The sequence below is a fragment of the Podarcis tiliguerta genome, assembly GCF_965153285.1.
Source record: "Podarcis tiliguerta genome assembly, chromosome: 14".
In the NCBI taxonomy this organism is placed as follows: Eukaryota; Metazoa; Chordata; class Lepidosauria; order Squamata; family Lacertidae; genus Podarcis; species Podarcis tiliguerta.
The window spans coordinates 49,318,388-49,334,955 of record NC_139547.1 but is presented as its reverse complement, the minus strand read 5'-3'; the positions used below and the strand labels follow the sequence as shown (position 1 = coordinate 49,334,955).

The 16,568-nt window shown below is 46.2% G+C and overlaps 2 protein-coding genes across 7 annotated transcripts in view; one reads left to right on the top strand and one right to left on the bottom strand.

Annotated features, from left to right (window-relative positions):
• MAFK (MAF bZIP transcription factor K) overlaps nt 1-15,071 on the bottom strand; it is a 31,351-nt gene extending 16,280 nt beyond the window's left edge. For 2 of the 3 annotated variants that reach the window (XR_014504932.1, XM_083413818.1), the window contains exon 1: nt 14,930-15,071. The gene's annotated coding sequence lies outside the window, so the exon portion shown is untranslated. Of the gene's footprint in view, nt 1-1,979; nt 2,005-14,929 lie in introns of those variants that run through there. The other variant, XM_083413821.1, reaches the window with a different exon arrangement.
• The window catches only part of LOC310664348 (lysosomal alpha-glucosidase-like), a 37,609-nt gene continuing 28,139 nt past the window's right edge, over nt 7,099-16,568 (top strand). Inside the window, exon 1 of one of the 4 annotated variants that reach the window (XM_083413387.1) lies at nt 7,099-7,210. Coding sequence is in view for 1 of the 4 variants with exons in the window: in XM_083413386.1 (XP_083269512.1) it covers nt 14,764-14,903 (140 nt within the window). In the remaining 3 variants the exon portion in view is untranslated. Of the gene's footprint in view, nt 7,211-14,748; nt 14,904-15,036; nt 15,146-16,568 lie in introns of those variants that run through there. The other 3 variants (XM_083413386.1, XM_083413389.1, XM_083413388.1) reach the window with 3 other exon arrangements.

The window sequence follows — 16,568 nt, the reverse complement described above, 5'->3', positions numbered from 1 at the left end:
TGGGAAACTCTCAGCAGAGCCACAACCACAAGAGCCGGCTCCCCTCCTGCAGTTTCCAGCAACTGGTATTGCAAAGCACTGCTGCCTCTGACTTGATAACCTTTTCCACGAATTTGAAGCCATCTAAGTTGGTGGCCCTCACTGTTTCCTGCAGGAGTGAGTTTTATAGTTTTAACAATGTGCTGCCTGAAAGACTTAAAACTGTCCCAAATCTTCCAACATTCAAATTCACTGGATGTCTATGATTTCTACTGTTATGAGAACAGGAGAAAAACTTCTGTCTGTCTGTCTGTCTGTCTGTCTATCTATCTATCTACAGTGGTGCCTTGCAAGACGAAATTAATTCGTTCTGCGAGTTTTTCGTCTTGCGAAGCACCGCTGTGTACTGACGGTTTCCCATAGGAATGCATTGGCGGTTTTAAAAAAAAGGCTCAAGACGTTTCGTCTTGCGAAGCAAGCCCATAGGGAAATCCGTCTTGCGAAGCAACTCAGAAAATGAAAAACTCTTTCATCTTGCGAGTTTTTCGTCTTCCGAGGCATTCGTCTTGCGAGGTACCACTGTATCTAATTTTATTAACTTCTGGGGAAGATGGGAATCTCAGACCTCTCTCTCTCAATTGCATTATACTAAATCTCTCCAAATTGCTCATTTTCATTTCCCCACACTGTCATCCACACTATGGAAAATCCTGACTAGCTAGTAGCCCCCAAACACTGGCTTCCAGCCATTAGTACCTACTAAGGAAACATCTAATGATCATCACTGACCACCAAGAGCACAACAGTAAACTGTTATTAATTCTGATAGCCCTTAATATGTGACATTATTCTACATTGCTCATTATGTTCTCAGAACATCCTCTATGAAGCTAAGCCAAGAGACAGCAACTTATCACAGACGATTCAGGACACTTAATGGCTGTGTGGAAATTTGAACCCGGCTCTCCCACATCCATGCTCAATGCTACGAATTTCCACTTAGCAAGTGTAACTATTGCAAGTCATTGCAGTCATGACTGGCCATGAAAACCAAGAGGAGTCAACCAAACGTGACAGCATGCCATGAGATTTATAACTGCTGTCAAAAGTAAATGGTCAAAACAAATACAGCATTGCAAGCCTGGATACTTCCCCTAATCCAGGATACTTCCCCTAACCCCACTGTCTTGCTCCTCAACCTGATCAAAAGCTGTCATCAGGGATGTAAAAAGAGAGAGAGAGAGAGCTGTGCACTTCTCTCTGCTACTCTCAACAACCAGGGACCTGCTCCTGGCCACCATATTGACAGAGGAAAATAGAATGGTCACTATAAGCACACCAGAAAAAGCAAAACATGCTGAAATAGTTACCTGCAGTGGGTAATTTATTATTATTTTTAAAGCTGCAGGCAAGCAGTATTGCAGAAATGCTTCTGGTGCTTTGGGACGGGAGAGCAGAAGATAAGCACAACTCCGACTTCTGCTATCAGGCCAGAGAACCCAGGGCCACTGGGAGGCTTCCTCCCAGGAAGAATATTAAGGCAATGGGGAGACCAACCTGGCCCCACCCTGCCTGAGTAGACATGCCGTTCCAGCCCCAGGGAACGCAGAAGCAAGCAAGGGACACTCTAGAGTCTGGTCCCCTCCACTGGCTGAAGAAGAAGAGGAGTTTGGATTTGATATCCCGCCTTTCACTCCCTTTAAGGAGTCTCAAAGTGGCTAACAATCTCCTTTCCCTTCCTCCCCCACAACAAACACTCTGTGAGGTGAGTGGGGCTGAGAGACTTCAGAGAAGTGGGACTAGCCCAAGGTCACCCAGCAGCTGCATGTGGAGGAGCGGAGACGCAAACCCGGTTCCCCAGATTACGAGACTACCGCTCTAAACCACTACACCACACTGGCTGAAGGACCAAGAGCCACCCATTGCTATTCAGGCAACACCACCAACAAAGGAAGAACAACCTGGCCCCAGGTAGAGGTAAGTGCTCTCCAAGAGCACACTTTGAAAAGCTCCTCTCCCTCCAGTCCCTTTCCTTGGTGCCTCCTGCTCTTTTAGTCTAGCCACTTTGGGAGACAGCAATTATCTAAAAAGTGGGATAAGAAATATAGTAAATAAATGAGATAATGCTGGATAACGCCAGGGCAGCTGGGCAGGAAGGAGGCTGAAAAAATTAAAATGTGCCGTGGTGCTTCAGAGGCTCATTCCAGCACATGAAAAGCTGGTGCTGCTTATAAGCACCAATAAATCATTTTGGCCATCCAGTTCTCTCTCTTAGCGGAAGCCAGCTTTTTATCAACAAGTCAACCTGCATGTGTGGTCTGAATGAGGCTGCTGGAGCCACGAATGCCAACTGTTCTCATCTCCAGTACAATTATTGACTCAGCCTGCACGGGTAACTCACTCAAGATTGCCAAGGTACATTCCCTTGCCTGTGAGAAAGGATGAAAAAACTGCTTCAGGCTGCCTTCATTTATTTATTTTATTGTGTTTATTACATTTATACATCACCTTTATATTCCAAGGATCTCAAGGTGGTGCACATGGTCCTCCTCCTCCCCATTTCACCCTCACAACAACCCTGTGAAGTAGGTTAGGGTAAAAAGATGGTGATTGGCCCAAGGTCACCCAGTGAGCTTCATGGCTTAGTGGGAATTCAAACCCTGCTCTCCCAGGTCATAGTCCAACATTCTAACAATTATACCACATTGGCTCGTCTCAGCTTCTGGTGTTCCTTAGGCTTAAATAGGAAAATGCTCCCCCGTTCTATCAATCCTTACTTAAAACAGGTTCCCAAGATTCTGCCTAGGGTGGCCAACTTTTTTTTTTTAATCTGACACCAGGAAGCAGCCAGAGAAATTTATTAAAATATTATTATCAAAATAAGGTATATACCATCTTTCATTTTGAGAAGAAAAATCAAGGCAGTTTGCAAACAAGTAAAAGCCAACAGCAAAGTCACAAGTAAAAGCCAACAGCAAAGAAACAAGTACAATCCACATTATAAAAATATAGCTACCCATAATCAAAATACACAGTATAAAATTTCATCGACAACATTAAAAATCCATAATTAAAATGTGTAATGAACAAGCCCATTGAATGGCATAACAGTTACAACATCAATTAGAACAGGTAAACTCCTCAATTTTCAAAAGTGGCAAGCATTCACCAACAGAGTCCCTATTCAGCCTATTGGTCCTCATACATCCAAGGACTGGTTCAGCTTCTGCACAGCCTCTCCTGACTCAGAGGTAACAGAGAAACATCCTGATGATTACTCCAAATGGCTTCATACAGATGTTAAAATAGCACCTTGTGGCACCCCACAGCGAAGCTGCCAGGATGCAGACACATCCTGGCTGCCAATCTGGCTACTGGGCTAAATTGAAGATGCTCCTACTAAGATAGAATTCTCTATACAGCTCAGAAACCCAGTTACTTCAGAGACCACCTTATCCCTTGTAACTTAAAGCTTTCAAGCTGCAAAGTTCGGCTAATAATTGTATTTACAATTGACATCCATTTGCTAAAATGGATTCTCTGCCCCCGCCTGAAAATAACACACGGGAAAATTTCCCACCCCACAACAGTGACCACATCACTGCCATTTTCAGGAAACTAAATCAGGTTGCCCAGCAGTGCCAAAGATCACTCTCCTGGGGCAAGAGTACAGCATGCTCAACAAGGTAAGGAGCACAAACTTCCCTCACTGTTGTAAGGTTGACAAATTCAGCTTCTCTGGGTTCAGATTTTGGATTGCCTGGGTAAAAAAAATGTTACACGTTGAGGGTGATAGACCATTCATAATCTGGCACTACATACAGAGATTGGATGAATGGCGTTTGACAGATGGTGGTGGTTCGCTGTGTTGGTCAATATGAGCTGACAAATGCTAAGCATTTCTTCCATTTTTTTCTCTCCCACTGAATCTTCAAGGGAGGAAACCTTACTCCATTAATACAAATGTATTTCTGTATTGCAGTATATTTTTATTTATGTATTTATTTTCATTTATTATTACATTTATATCCCACATTTTCTCCAAAGAGCTCAAAGCGGCACAAGCACTTATTCCCCTCTTCCATTTTTACCCTCATAACAACCCTGTGAGGCAGGTTAGTCTGAGAGAGAGTGACTGGCCCAAAGTTACCCAGAGATCTTCGTGATCAAGTGGGGGTTTGAACCCTGGTCTCCCAAGTCATAGTCCAGCACTCTAACTACTACACCACAATGGCTCTTTGTCATCAATCTCCACTTTGTCCTTAAATGCAGAACTATACCTGCCTCCCCCACCCCACAAAAAAGTATTGATCTCTTGCCACCTTCAGACCTAAGCCCTCAACTGAAACAAAGAGACCCACTGCGTTTAACTAATATTCTGCTTAGGTTGCAATCTTTTACACACTTACCTGGAAGTAAGTCCCGCTGAAGACAATGGGACTTACTTCCGTGTAGACAAAAGATCACGATTTAGTCATTATTCTTTCTTTTATCTCCATTTCTATGATTCTATGGAAACATAGTTATCCCTAAAGTGTTTTTTTATTTTACTTTTTATAAAATATCCCAAACTTCAGTATTTTTCTTTAAATGAACACAGTAACCAAAGCCCAACAAAAGGAATCACAGGGGCCAGTGAACATTAAGCATGGACCGTTGCTTGCAGGGAGATGCTTCCACTCTATCCTTCACAATTTTTTTCTCCTGCTCCATCAATCCTCACTCATACACGGTCAGCCCGTTACCCACAACAACATAGCAAGGGTGGACATGGGCAGTTATGAGCATCATACAGACGGTGAGCATATGCAAAACATTTGCCTTGAACTGGTGGTGGTGGTGGGAAGGAGAAAAAAAGGGAAACAGGTGAGTCACAGTGTTTACATAGCAGGGAGAATTCACCCAGCTGGCCAGGTTCCTGTTTCCCTAGTGATCAGAGCCAGCAGCGAAAAACGGGCAGGAGCCACCAAGCTGAAAGAGGCTTCTGCCAAACCACGGCTCTCTGGAAGAAGGCTGGATGGGGATCAAAGAGTCTTCCGTGGTCTGGGAGGCAGATGCTGCAGATAGTCTTTGGTTACAAAGGAAACAAATGCAGAGGGAGAGGCATGTCTGTGCTTTGGACAACACAGATTGGCAAAAATCTATGACCTATCAATGGACAGGGATAATGGCAGTGTAATCCACCTGAATATATGAAGCTGCCTTAGACCAGGTCAGGCCATTGATTCGTCAAGCCCACTATTATCCACACCAGCCTTTGCAAAGCAGGTGCACTTTAGTTATTTTGGACTACAGGTCCCATCATCCAGCATATTGGCTGGAGCAGGTAGATCAAAATATCTGGAGGGAGCCAGATTGAGGAAGGCTGGTCTACTCCAACTGAAAGTGGCCCTCCAGGACCTCCAGCATAGGTATTTCCCATCATCTGCTACTAGAGGTCCTTTTAATGGGAGATGCCATTAATCAGGGACCTTTTGCATTCAAAGCACACGTTCTGCTATTTCAAAAAGGTTGCAGCCCTCATTCACCTGTTTTGCACAGGCGTCTCCAAATTTGAAGCCCAGGTCCTTGCACACTCAAAGCAAGAATCATGCTCCTAAAACTCAACACCCAAGTATTGGCACTTAGTGTATTCTAGAGAACCCTGGGGTTCCTCAGAAGCTTGTTAGGCATACCTCAGTGAGATCAATAATGGTGGACTGATTTCCTGAACGAGCATTATGCTCACCGCAACACATCTTTTCCTGCAATGCTCAATGGCAGGGGAGCATCAAGTGTGGTGTGTTATGAAAGAGTGCCTACTGCTCATACAGGGTAGGGGTTGGGCCCAATCGCAAGTCCATGTAAGTCAAGTTTTAAGAACACTGTGACATCCCCAGAATGTGCTATAACATTGTTTGGCTCCTTGGTAGATGATCAGATGTGAAAAGAGAATCCAGTGGGAAAAGGGTCTAAGGCCTAAGGCCCATGGGGGTCATTTAACCGGCCCATGGACCCCCACTGCCAACTCGGGGACCGCCACCACCTGCTTGGTTGACTCCCATGCGTCAAGCTAAACCGGCCCGGAGCGGGGACTGCCTTCTGCGATGCTGGGCGGCTTCCCATTGGCTGCTGGAAGCTCCTGCAGCCAATGGGAAGCTGTGTATGCCTCCTACGTGCCAGAAGGAGGGTTTGCACATGTGCGCACATGTATGCACACTCTCTGGCCCACCACAGCATCTGCGGGACCGTGAACCGGCCCAAGCCGCAAAAACTTTGCCGACCCCTGGTCTAAGGGAACCTTTCTGAAGTTTGTCAATCAGACTTCCAAGAAGTACAGACCAGGCTTTTCAGCTGATGAGTCTGAGTCAGTTCACCCACCACCTTGCTCTCTTGGGGGTCCCCAATGGAAAAGGCAGAGGGAATACTGGGGCCACCATATGCAGCTCCAACCCAGAGCACTGCTGCTTTAAAGCCTTTGCAACCTCACTTAACATAGATAGATGCTTTCCCCAGGAGCTCTCCAGACGCTGAACAACTGTTACTCCAGGTTTGATGGTCAGCACCTTGCAGACTCACAGCTCAACCAGAACTGGAGAGTGAGTTCAGGCGGCACAAGACAAGTTATCACTACTGCAAATCTCACTAGCATGAAATACAACACACTAAGAGTTCATTTGAAGATGCTGCAAATATCATCAGCATGTGCTGCCACACAGCATTAATAATGCAGTTTCCTAGCCCTTAATCTTTTATCGCTTCCATAAAGTGGAGGGGGCAGCTGTGGTTTCTTCCACCACCATGAAACTCTCAATACAGCCAAGGCTGCAAAACTGAAAATAATGCAATCTCTAGAACCGTTGCTCTTATGAAATACTGCTGCTGCCGAGACCCTTTCTCAGTTAATGATCTGAAGCCACTAAAACATTTCACAAAGCCCAGCTCAGCTCTTTGCTTCTCTGATGCAATCCGTTCCAAAACAATTTTATCTGTGACAAAGTCCAGATTTCAGCAACCCCCTTTTTCCACTTGCTCATTTGGTCTCTCTGTAGGTACAAAATAGGGTTAATTATCCCTTGCCTACGGCTCTGCTGATACTGTGCACTGCTATTGGGTAACACGGGTGTCCATCATGTTTAGGAAGTGACTGCAAGAAGGAAGGCTTCGCTGCATTACAGCTTGTACACGGAAGGAAGAAAACACAGCAAGCAGGCCAGCAAGTTGCGGGTTTTGCCGGTGCAGAGGCAGCAAGGTAAATGAATTAAATACTAAACCACATCAGGCAGACTGGGATAGTGGTTTAAGCAGGGCTGCACTGTCAAAACAAGAGGGCCTCAGAATTCCATCCACAAAAAGAGGCACAACTTTCCACCTTAAGAGGACGGAATACTCTATATTCTGCTTCTTTATCTACTTCCAAGAACCTTTTTTTTTAAAAAAAGAAGCCAGCAAGGAGATTGAAGGGAAGCAGAATTGTGTGTGTGAGAGGCAGCCAAATAACAGAGGTCCTCTACGGCCTGCCCTTGGCATAAGGATTTTTGCTTGCTTAGCTAATTCCTGATTTGCAAAGGTCTCTTTTCTTAGGACGTTCCCCCTAAGATAGTTTCCCCCTTGCTTAGTTTTGAAAGAAGAGGAACAGCTTTGGAAAACAGGAAGGAGAAAGTTTCGGATTGCTTGAAACGATTGCTTGAAGTGATTTTGTGTTTGGAAGTATCTCAGTTCTACAACTGGGAAGGGGGAGTTCCTCTAGCGTCTAACGAATTGGCATTGTTAGCACAGGTTGTGCTTTTTTGTGCATGTGCTTAAAGTGCTTCACGCAGTTACCTTGGTCATTCGCGGAGGATACGTCAATCAACAACTATCAGTGGTTATTTCGATCCTCCATGTTCAGAGGCAGCGTGCCCCGAATGTCAGTTGCTAGGGGCAACAGTGGGAGACGGCTGCTGCCTTTGAGTGCTGCTTGTGAGCTCTTGAGGTACATTCAAATGAATGCCACGGGAAGCATGATTCTGGCCTAAACAGATGCCTAGTGTGATCCTGCAGGGTTCTGCTTACATGTAAAGTAAAGTAAAGCATGTGTAGCACCATTTTATAGGTGATGGGGCTGAAGTTGAAAGACTCTTGGCTTGCCAAGATAACCCAATGGGTGCCTTTAGAAACCCTTCCCATCCCTCTTCCAGTGTTAGAAACTCAGATATATAAGCTAGGCGCCGAACAGCACCTTAAACCAAAGTTACAGTTGCCAAAACAGAATGCCTGGTTGCCATTTTGGGGCCGAATGGCTTGAAAGTTATATTTTTCAATACAGTGGTACCTCGGGTTGCAGATGCTTCAGGTTACAGACTCCACTAACCCAGAAATAGTACCTCGGGTTAAGAACTTTGCTTCAGGATGAGAACAGAAATCGTGTGGCAGCATCGCTGCGGCAGCAAGATGCCCCATTAGCTAAAGTGGTACCTCAGGTTAAGAACAGTTTCAGGTTAAGAAAGGACCTCCATAACAAATTAATTTCTTAACCGAAGGAATCACTGTACGACTTTTTGGTTCCTGAAATTCATTCTGATTGTGCAGATAAGATGTAATGGATAGAATTCTACAGATGTGTTGCTAGTGTGTGAAAACAGTCAAGATCAAATGATCCCCAGGAGTGCACCTCCACATGGTGGAGATGTCAGGCACCATCCTGGCATCTGGCTGAAAGCGGCCGATAGCCGGGTGCAAAATGTGCCTGTGCTCTTCACAACACACTTTGGTCTCTTGTCAGGGGAATGCTCTCAACCCAGAGGTTGCTTTCCATTTCCCCACCATCTTTCTTAGCGCACAGCCAAGTTTCTAGTCACAACAGAGTGCCAGACTTATTGGACACTCTATTATCTAAAGCAGAGACAGAAAACCTGTGGATGTCCACGAACATCAGGAAGGCAACTCTCATCAGTCCCAGCCAGCACTGCTCATGGTAATAGATAACAAGAGTTGTCCCACAACCTCTGGCAGGTCCTTATAACTGGTCTAAATGAAAAATGGTGGAATTCACAGAAAGTTCTCCCTCCCCAAACATCTACTTCTTTCCTAACTTTTTTTTTAAAAAAGAGCATTCCCCCCCCACGGCAGTCTTTCCTCCCTCTCATACGAGATACTCTGGCCTGTATTCTGGACAGGCGTCACCAGGTTGTAAAATACACAAAGCCCTACTCCACATATCCTATTATGATTCTCAAACAGCAGCTCCATTTTTTAGGCTGACCATTTTTGAAACTTTGAGACTGAAAAGCCTGGAGAGCTGTTATTCCCAAAAAAGGTTGAAGCCTGCTGGGTTTCTGCAAGTCCTTTAGTGGACCTAAAACAACTCTATGCTTAATCATGTCTATACAATGCAAATAATGGTTGCTTTTCTAGCTAGTCCCCTCTCAGAACTGTAATGGGGATCATAAGCTGACCTGACCAAAAGTTACAACACCAGCCATGTTTACTTTCCATAGGGATGCTTTCCTGTAAGAGCAAGACCTGGGGAAAGGGCTCTTTAATCCCCTTCTCTCCCACAAGAGCAGCAACAGATGCTTTGGTTTCATTCTCCCGTTATACATGTTAATCTATCAGGGTGCATAAGCGAAAGTACGTAAGTGGCAAAAACTCTGGCAAAGGCTATGCTCACACTGGAGAGTGGAGAGCCATGAGCCTGTGTCTTGGCTTGGGAGAAATCAGCAGAGGAGCCTGCAAGGAGTTCTCAGGTCACTAATGCCCATCCATTGTCTAACCAGTAAGGAAGCAGTATGCTGCACCAATATTAACCAGTGGGCAAGTTATATTGGCCCTTACTGTGCCAGCATTCACTGAATTCTTTTGATTTGAATCCCATGAGATTTTTGGAAGTCTCCCTGGTGGCCCTGTGAGAACAGATGATTAAGATACACTCCCTAGTTGAAAATTTCAACTATGAGCTGTCATAAGAAGGTACGACCAATTAAAGCAGTCTACAGTAGTTCACAGATTGCAGAGATTAAATGATTTGTGGAAAGCGAAACTCCCTTTTCTTTTGCAATAGGTTCCGCTGCTGCAGAACCCAGTTCAAGCGACTTCCCTCCATCGGTGTCTTTTGCATGCTTCCCACAAACAACCAAAGCCTGCTGTGCATGCCATCAAGATGCATGGAGATTAGATTTTGCTGAATGGACTCATTTGAAGTTAGCTGGCCAGGATGCATGCATGCTACCACTGAAAGTGTAAAGAGCACAATGACTCAGAGGCACCTCATATCCAGAGTCCCTAAAAGGAGTTAATCTGCCGACTCATTCGCCAGGGCTGAAATTCCTGGAACCCAAAGCCAAACTTTCCCAACCACAAGCAGAGTACTGGAGCTCATTCTACTCCTAAAGTACAATTACACATTCATCCGTGAAAAACAAAACAACATTTAAACTTACTATAAGAAAGTCCAGAATAGATTTCACACCAACCTACCCACATCGCACAACTGCTCATGCATGTGCAACCTATGCAGCAAGCTGTGAATGTCACAGCCCCTCTGGCACTAAATAAATTCCAATATAACTCCCCCAGCCCTTCACATATTCATCATTCTCAGCCTTCCCATAAGGCAGGTTGGTATGGTTATTCCCCTGACTACTGAAAGTGAGACTGATGAACTGAATTGATTGGAGGGCTGCGGTGAGACATGAAACCAGGAGTTTCCTTGGTTTTAACAATATTAGACTCGGGGGCACTGGGTAGATTCCACTAGTAGCAAACAAGAATATATAAATTCCTGCTCACACACTCATCAAACGTAAAGGTATCCAGAAATGAAACCATGTTAATTTGTTGCAAAAAAAGTGGCTTTGGATTAGCAATATACTCTCAATTTATGCCAGGGTTACAATCCGCGGAAAACGAGTAAAGCCAAAATCGTGTACAGTGGTACCCCGCAAGACGAATGCCTCGCAAGACGGAAAACCCGCTAGACAAAAGGGTTTTCCGTTTTTTGATGCGCTTCGCAGGACGAATTTCCCTATGGGCTTGCTTCGCAAGACGAAAATGTCTTGCGAGTCTTGAGATTTTTTTTCGCTCCCCACCCCCTTTTTCTAAGCTGCTAAACCGCTAATAGCCTTTTAGCAGCTAATCCGCTAATCCCTTAAGCCTTTAATAGCCGCTAATAGCTGCTAAACCGCTAATAGCGCTAATCCGCTAATGGGCTTGCTTCGCAAGATGAAAAAACCGCTAGACGAAGAGACTCGCGGAACGAATTAATTTCGTCTTGCGAGGCACCACTGTATAGTCAAAACACACTGGGCGCAATGGTGGGTGGGATTGCCAAAGTTTCCCCCCCTGTATATGTGGGTATATGTGTGTATATATGCCAAGTGCTTAAAGTGAAATGCACTTAAATTGCAAGTTACCTGTAACTGCAGCACAAACAGCACCTGCAACAAAACGTTGCCATGTGATATGCTCCTTCCATCACCCCACCAAATAGGAAACATAGACTCTGCTGGATGGGTCTGGGGTTTACCCCTAGTCAGCTGTCATGCGCGCGCACACCCACACACCCCATGCATGAACAGTGTCTTTTTGGCTACATAAGCTCAGCTCTAGAGTAATTTCATAGACCAGAATCCAGTTTATTGTATAAATTATAAGATTACACGGTGCATATATAAAATATAGCCACACGGGCACATGGCTATGAACAAACTAAGTAATTGTAAACAGTGGGGCCAAGAGGCCATGAAATGCCAACAGGTGCACCGCTGCTTACAAACATGTACCTGTGGATGTTCACAACCTGCCAATAGAGGGGAAACATTTCACATGCCACTAACTGTTGCACTTTTAAGGTGTCAGAAAATCTAATCTATCTAATGCTTTACAGTATAACATAAGCAAAACGGCAGGTCTCTGCTCTCACAAGCTTCTACACACGCATACATATATCACACAGGCATAAAACTAGCTATTTGCTTGAAATAACCTAGGTATTACCTCCATGTGGCCTACAGAGACATCTGTAAGTTGGAAGATAATAGGGTTTCTCCCTTTGCCCCCTTTTATGGTGTCTGAACCACAAAATGATTCACATAAGCATGAGGGGCAGGCAGTGAAAGCAGTCTCTGAGCTGGCGTGACATTTGTGGTTTTACCTAAGAGATCAAGAGCATGTAACAATCGTATATGCAGGCTGTCTATGCAGTTCTACAATGTGGTAGTTGTAGTTAAGAAGTATTTTATACAGAATATTGTATGCATGGTGTAGCAGTTAGTGCAGTTAGTGTGACAAGCTAGGACCAGGTGGGCATAGGTCAGCTCCCCATTAAGCCAGGAAGCTCCCTGATGACCATGGACCATACTCTATGCCAAAAAATATGCATCGGAAGGGGTGTCAAAGGTCATCCAGTCCAAGCCCCTGCTGGTGCAGGAAAGTCACTGCTACAGCATCCCTGATAGGTGACCGACCACCCAGCCTCTGTGTAAAATCTTGTAATAGAAAGTCTGCCACATTGCAAGCCATCTATTCAACTATCAAACAGCTTGTGTGGTCAAGAGGTTCATCCACATCCTTTGCTCTGTGATCTGTTTGACAGCTTTCCAATATCTTAAGAAGGCTGTCAGACTACCTCTTCATAATATCTTCTACAGGCTGAACATTTTATTGTGTTCTTGTTTTGTATTTTGATGTTGTGAACTGCCCTCTGATCTTTGGATGAAGGGCAGTATACAAATATAATTATTATTGTTTTTCTAAACTGCTTTACCCTTTCCTTACAGGACCTTGTCTCAATACCCTTCCCAATTTTCGTCACTCTCTTTTTGACAAGCACCAGGGTTGTTGCAAAATTTAGAGGTTCAGAACGGGGGGCGGGCATGGCTGTGTGTATGTTATCCTCAGCTTCTTCAAGTGCAGTTGGGAGACAAATGAAATAGAACCTATTATTACATATTACATATAACAGAGATAAAGTTTTGCCTTCTGGCTTCTTGAACTCCTCTGGTATGCAATAAATACATTTATACAGATACTTTACAGTATGCTAATTTGAAAAGCAGCAACATTTTGGGAGCATAAAATAGCCTTACAGGCTACACTGACTATGTGTCCTCCTTCACAGAGGACAGTCCTCTGTATCTGAATCTGAAGAGTCATGTATTTAAAAGGCTGTCCCATTCAAGTACAATGTAAAGAAGAAATCATAAGAAGGAAAACAAAAGAAAGTATTGAAGGTGCCCATTAACATTACCAGCTGAGTAGCAGAAAGGTCGCCTGGCCACATTGTTCATCACCATGACAAAATGTATTTCCATTGAAATTATAGTCATTATTTCAATTTCAAGAGGCTTTTAAGAGCTGCTAATGTAAGCATTCACTAACTTAGAGCAGTTCAATTTTACAATTTATTTGTATTGGTTGCTGCTGTTTAAGTTTGTTGGTTGAATTTGCTGCATTGGCCCCATAAAAGGTAAAGGGACCCCCGACAATTAAGTCCAGTCGTGAACGACTATGGGGTTGCGGTGCTCATCTCGCTTTAAAGGCCGAGGTAGCTGGTGTTTGTCCACTTCCGCAGACAGTTTTTTTGGGTCATGTGGCCAGCATAACTAAGCAGCTTCTAGAGAAACCAGAGCAGTGCACGGAAACACCGTTTACCTTCCCACCAGAGTGGTACCTATTTATTTACTTGCACTTTGACGTGCTTTCGAACTGCTAGGTTGGCAGGAGCTGGGACCGAACAACGGGTGCTCACCACGTCAGGGGAATTCAAACCACCGACCTTTCGATCAGCAAGCCCAAGAGGCACAGTGGTTTAACCCACAGCGCCACCCGCATCCCAATTAGCCTCGTAGACTCATGTAATTGTAATTGGAAAGGACCACAAGGATCATCTAGTCCAACCCCTCCTGCAAGGAAGGAATCTTTTGCCCAAAAAGGGTCTCAAAGCCACAACCCTGATAATAAGAGCCTCATGCTCTACTGACTAAGCTATCCCAACTTCAGTATGTGTGCTTTGTTTATTCATTATCATGAATAAACTGTTTAGTTTGTTTGTTACTAACCTGCTAGCCACCTGTGAACATAAACCTATGTTGAAGGGGCAGGATAAAAACGCTAAAAATGGGGAGCCCCATTCGCATCTAGAAGCAAACATAACTAGTGATGGCATGTCTGCGCACGCACGCGTGCGTCGCTTTCTGCTGCTTTTGCGCATGCGCGTGACATCATTTTGAGCGTCATTTAACAGGCTCTGTTACTTCCGGGTTGCCACAGAGCGCAACTCGAACACGCTCAACTCGAAGCGTATTCAACCCGAGGTATGTCTGTATGATTCTAAGGAGGAGGGGTGAGCTCCCCGTGATGGTTAGTTGCAAACAAGCAAGTGGGGTGAGGGTGAGGTGGGCTGAAGCTGACAGGCAGCGCCCCCCCCCACTAATGGACCAGCTTCCCCTCCCAAAATAATAATAATAAATTATTATTTATACCCCGCCCATCTGGCTGTGTTTCCCCAGCCACTCTGGGCGGCTTCCAACAGAATATTAAAATACAATAACCTATTATAAACATTAAAGCTTCCCTAAAGAGGGCTGCCTTCAGATGTCCTCTAAAAGTCAAACAAGCTCTGATCCACACAGGGGCAGGGAAGAGGGGAGAGAGAACTTCATACCTACATAGATAGATATGGCGTGGTAGACTTTATTTTGCCACCACGTGCTTGGCTCCAGCAATGACTCAGCAAATTCCTCCCTTCAGCCTTTTCCCTCTCTCTCTCTCTCTCTGTGACCCCTCCCATCTAGGCTCCTCCCCCTCCCTTCCACAGGGCGGCGCATGCGCGAGCCGGCCCAGCGCGCGGCCCAATCCCGGACCTCCCTCCGTCCCCTCAGCGGTCCAACCGAATTCGCCTCTGTTTTTCTTCCCCTCACGAAACAACAAAGCCGCGCCGCCGCCAACCGCCGCCACTCCAGTCAGTCAGTCAGTCGCTCGTTTGCCTTACCTTGGACTAGGCGGGCGGGAGCGCGGGGAGGGCGGGAGCGCGCGCGCGCACCCGCGGCTACTCTTCACCCCCCCCCTCTTCTACCCGCCGGACAGAGAAGCGTGAGGCGAAAACTGGCGAAGGGGCCTCGCAACGGCCGGCCGGGCTCGCGCCTCGCCTCCCCTCAGCGCAGCGGCCTCGCTCTGGCCTCCTCTCCCTGGCGCGCGCGTGCCGCGAGTGAGTGAAAGTCAAGTTCTCCTCCCCGCCCCCATCGGGGACGGGAGGGAGGGAGGGGAGGGGAGGCCGGGAGGGAGAACAGCGGCAGCAACAAGCGCGCGCCGAAGCTCCTCCTCCCTCTCGAGCCGCCCAGCCAATCGGGGCTCGGGCCGTTTTCCGGGGACGGGTTGTCACCCGAGCCTCGCCACGGCAGACGTCAGCGAGCCGGGGGCGGGGCAAGGGAGCAAAAGCCACGCCCTCTCGCTCCTGCTTCTCTCCCTCCTCCTCCTCCCGGCTCTTCCTTCCTCGCTCCCACCCACCCGCCGTACTTGGCGTAGCCACGCCCACTGAAGAATGTTCATTCATGCGGGGGAAGGAAGCGCGGGAAAAGCGGGTGAAGAGCTGGGTGGTCTCTGTCGGCAAGGCGCATGTGTTTCCTGATGGTTTTGTTTCTGTTGAAAGGGAGGGGAGGAAGAGACTTTTAAGGGCTGGTGGTTGGGGGGCGGGGTTAGAAGCCACATCAGATACAATATTACCATAGAATTGTAGAGTTGGAAGGGAACCCAAGCTTCAAACCCTCCCCCCCCCCCCCCCCCCCCGCAATGCAGGGGTCTCAGCTAGGGCATCCATAACAGATGGCCAAAATAATAGTAATTGCCAGGGGTATTGTAGTGCTGCTGTCAATTACAGTGAAAGACCTACACTAGCTCCCAGTACATTTCCGAGCACAATTGAAAGTGTTGGTGCTGACCTTTAAAGCCCTAAACGGCTTCGGTCCAGTATACCTGAAGGAGCGTCTCCACCCCCATCAATCTGCCCAGACACTGAGGTCTAGTGCTGAGGGCCTTCGGGCAGTTCCCTTGCTGCAAGAAGCCAAGTTACAAGGAACCAGGCAGAGGGCCTTCTCGGTAGTGGCACCCACCCTCCCACTGGGTATCAAAGAGAAACTACCAGACTTTTAGAAGACATCTGAAGGCAGCCCTGTTTAGGGAAGTTTTTAATGTTTAATAGACTATTGTATTTTAATATTCTGTTGGAAGCCGCCCAGAGTGGCTGGGGAAACCCAGCCAGATGGGCTGGGTATAAATAATAATAATAATAAAAATTATTATTATTACAGTGGTGCCTCGCAAGACGAAAAGAATCCGTTCCGTGAGTCTCTTTGTCTAGCGGTTTTTTCGTCTTGCGAAGCAAGCCCATTTGCGGATTAGCGCTATTAGCGGCTATTAGCGGCTATTAAAGGCTTAAGGGATTAGCGGATTAGCTGCTAAAAGGCTATTAGCAGCTTAGTGCCTTAGAAAAAGGGGGTGGGGAGCGGGGAAAAAAACCCCAGGAATCGCAAGACATTTTCGCCTTGCGAAGCAAGCCCATAGCAAATTCGTTTTGCGAAGCACCTCCAAAACGGAAAACCCTTTCGTCTAGCGGGTTTTCCGTCTTGCGAGGC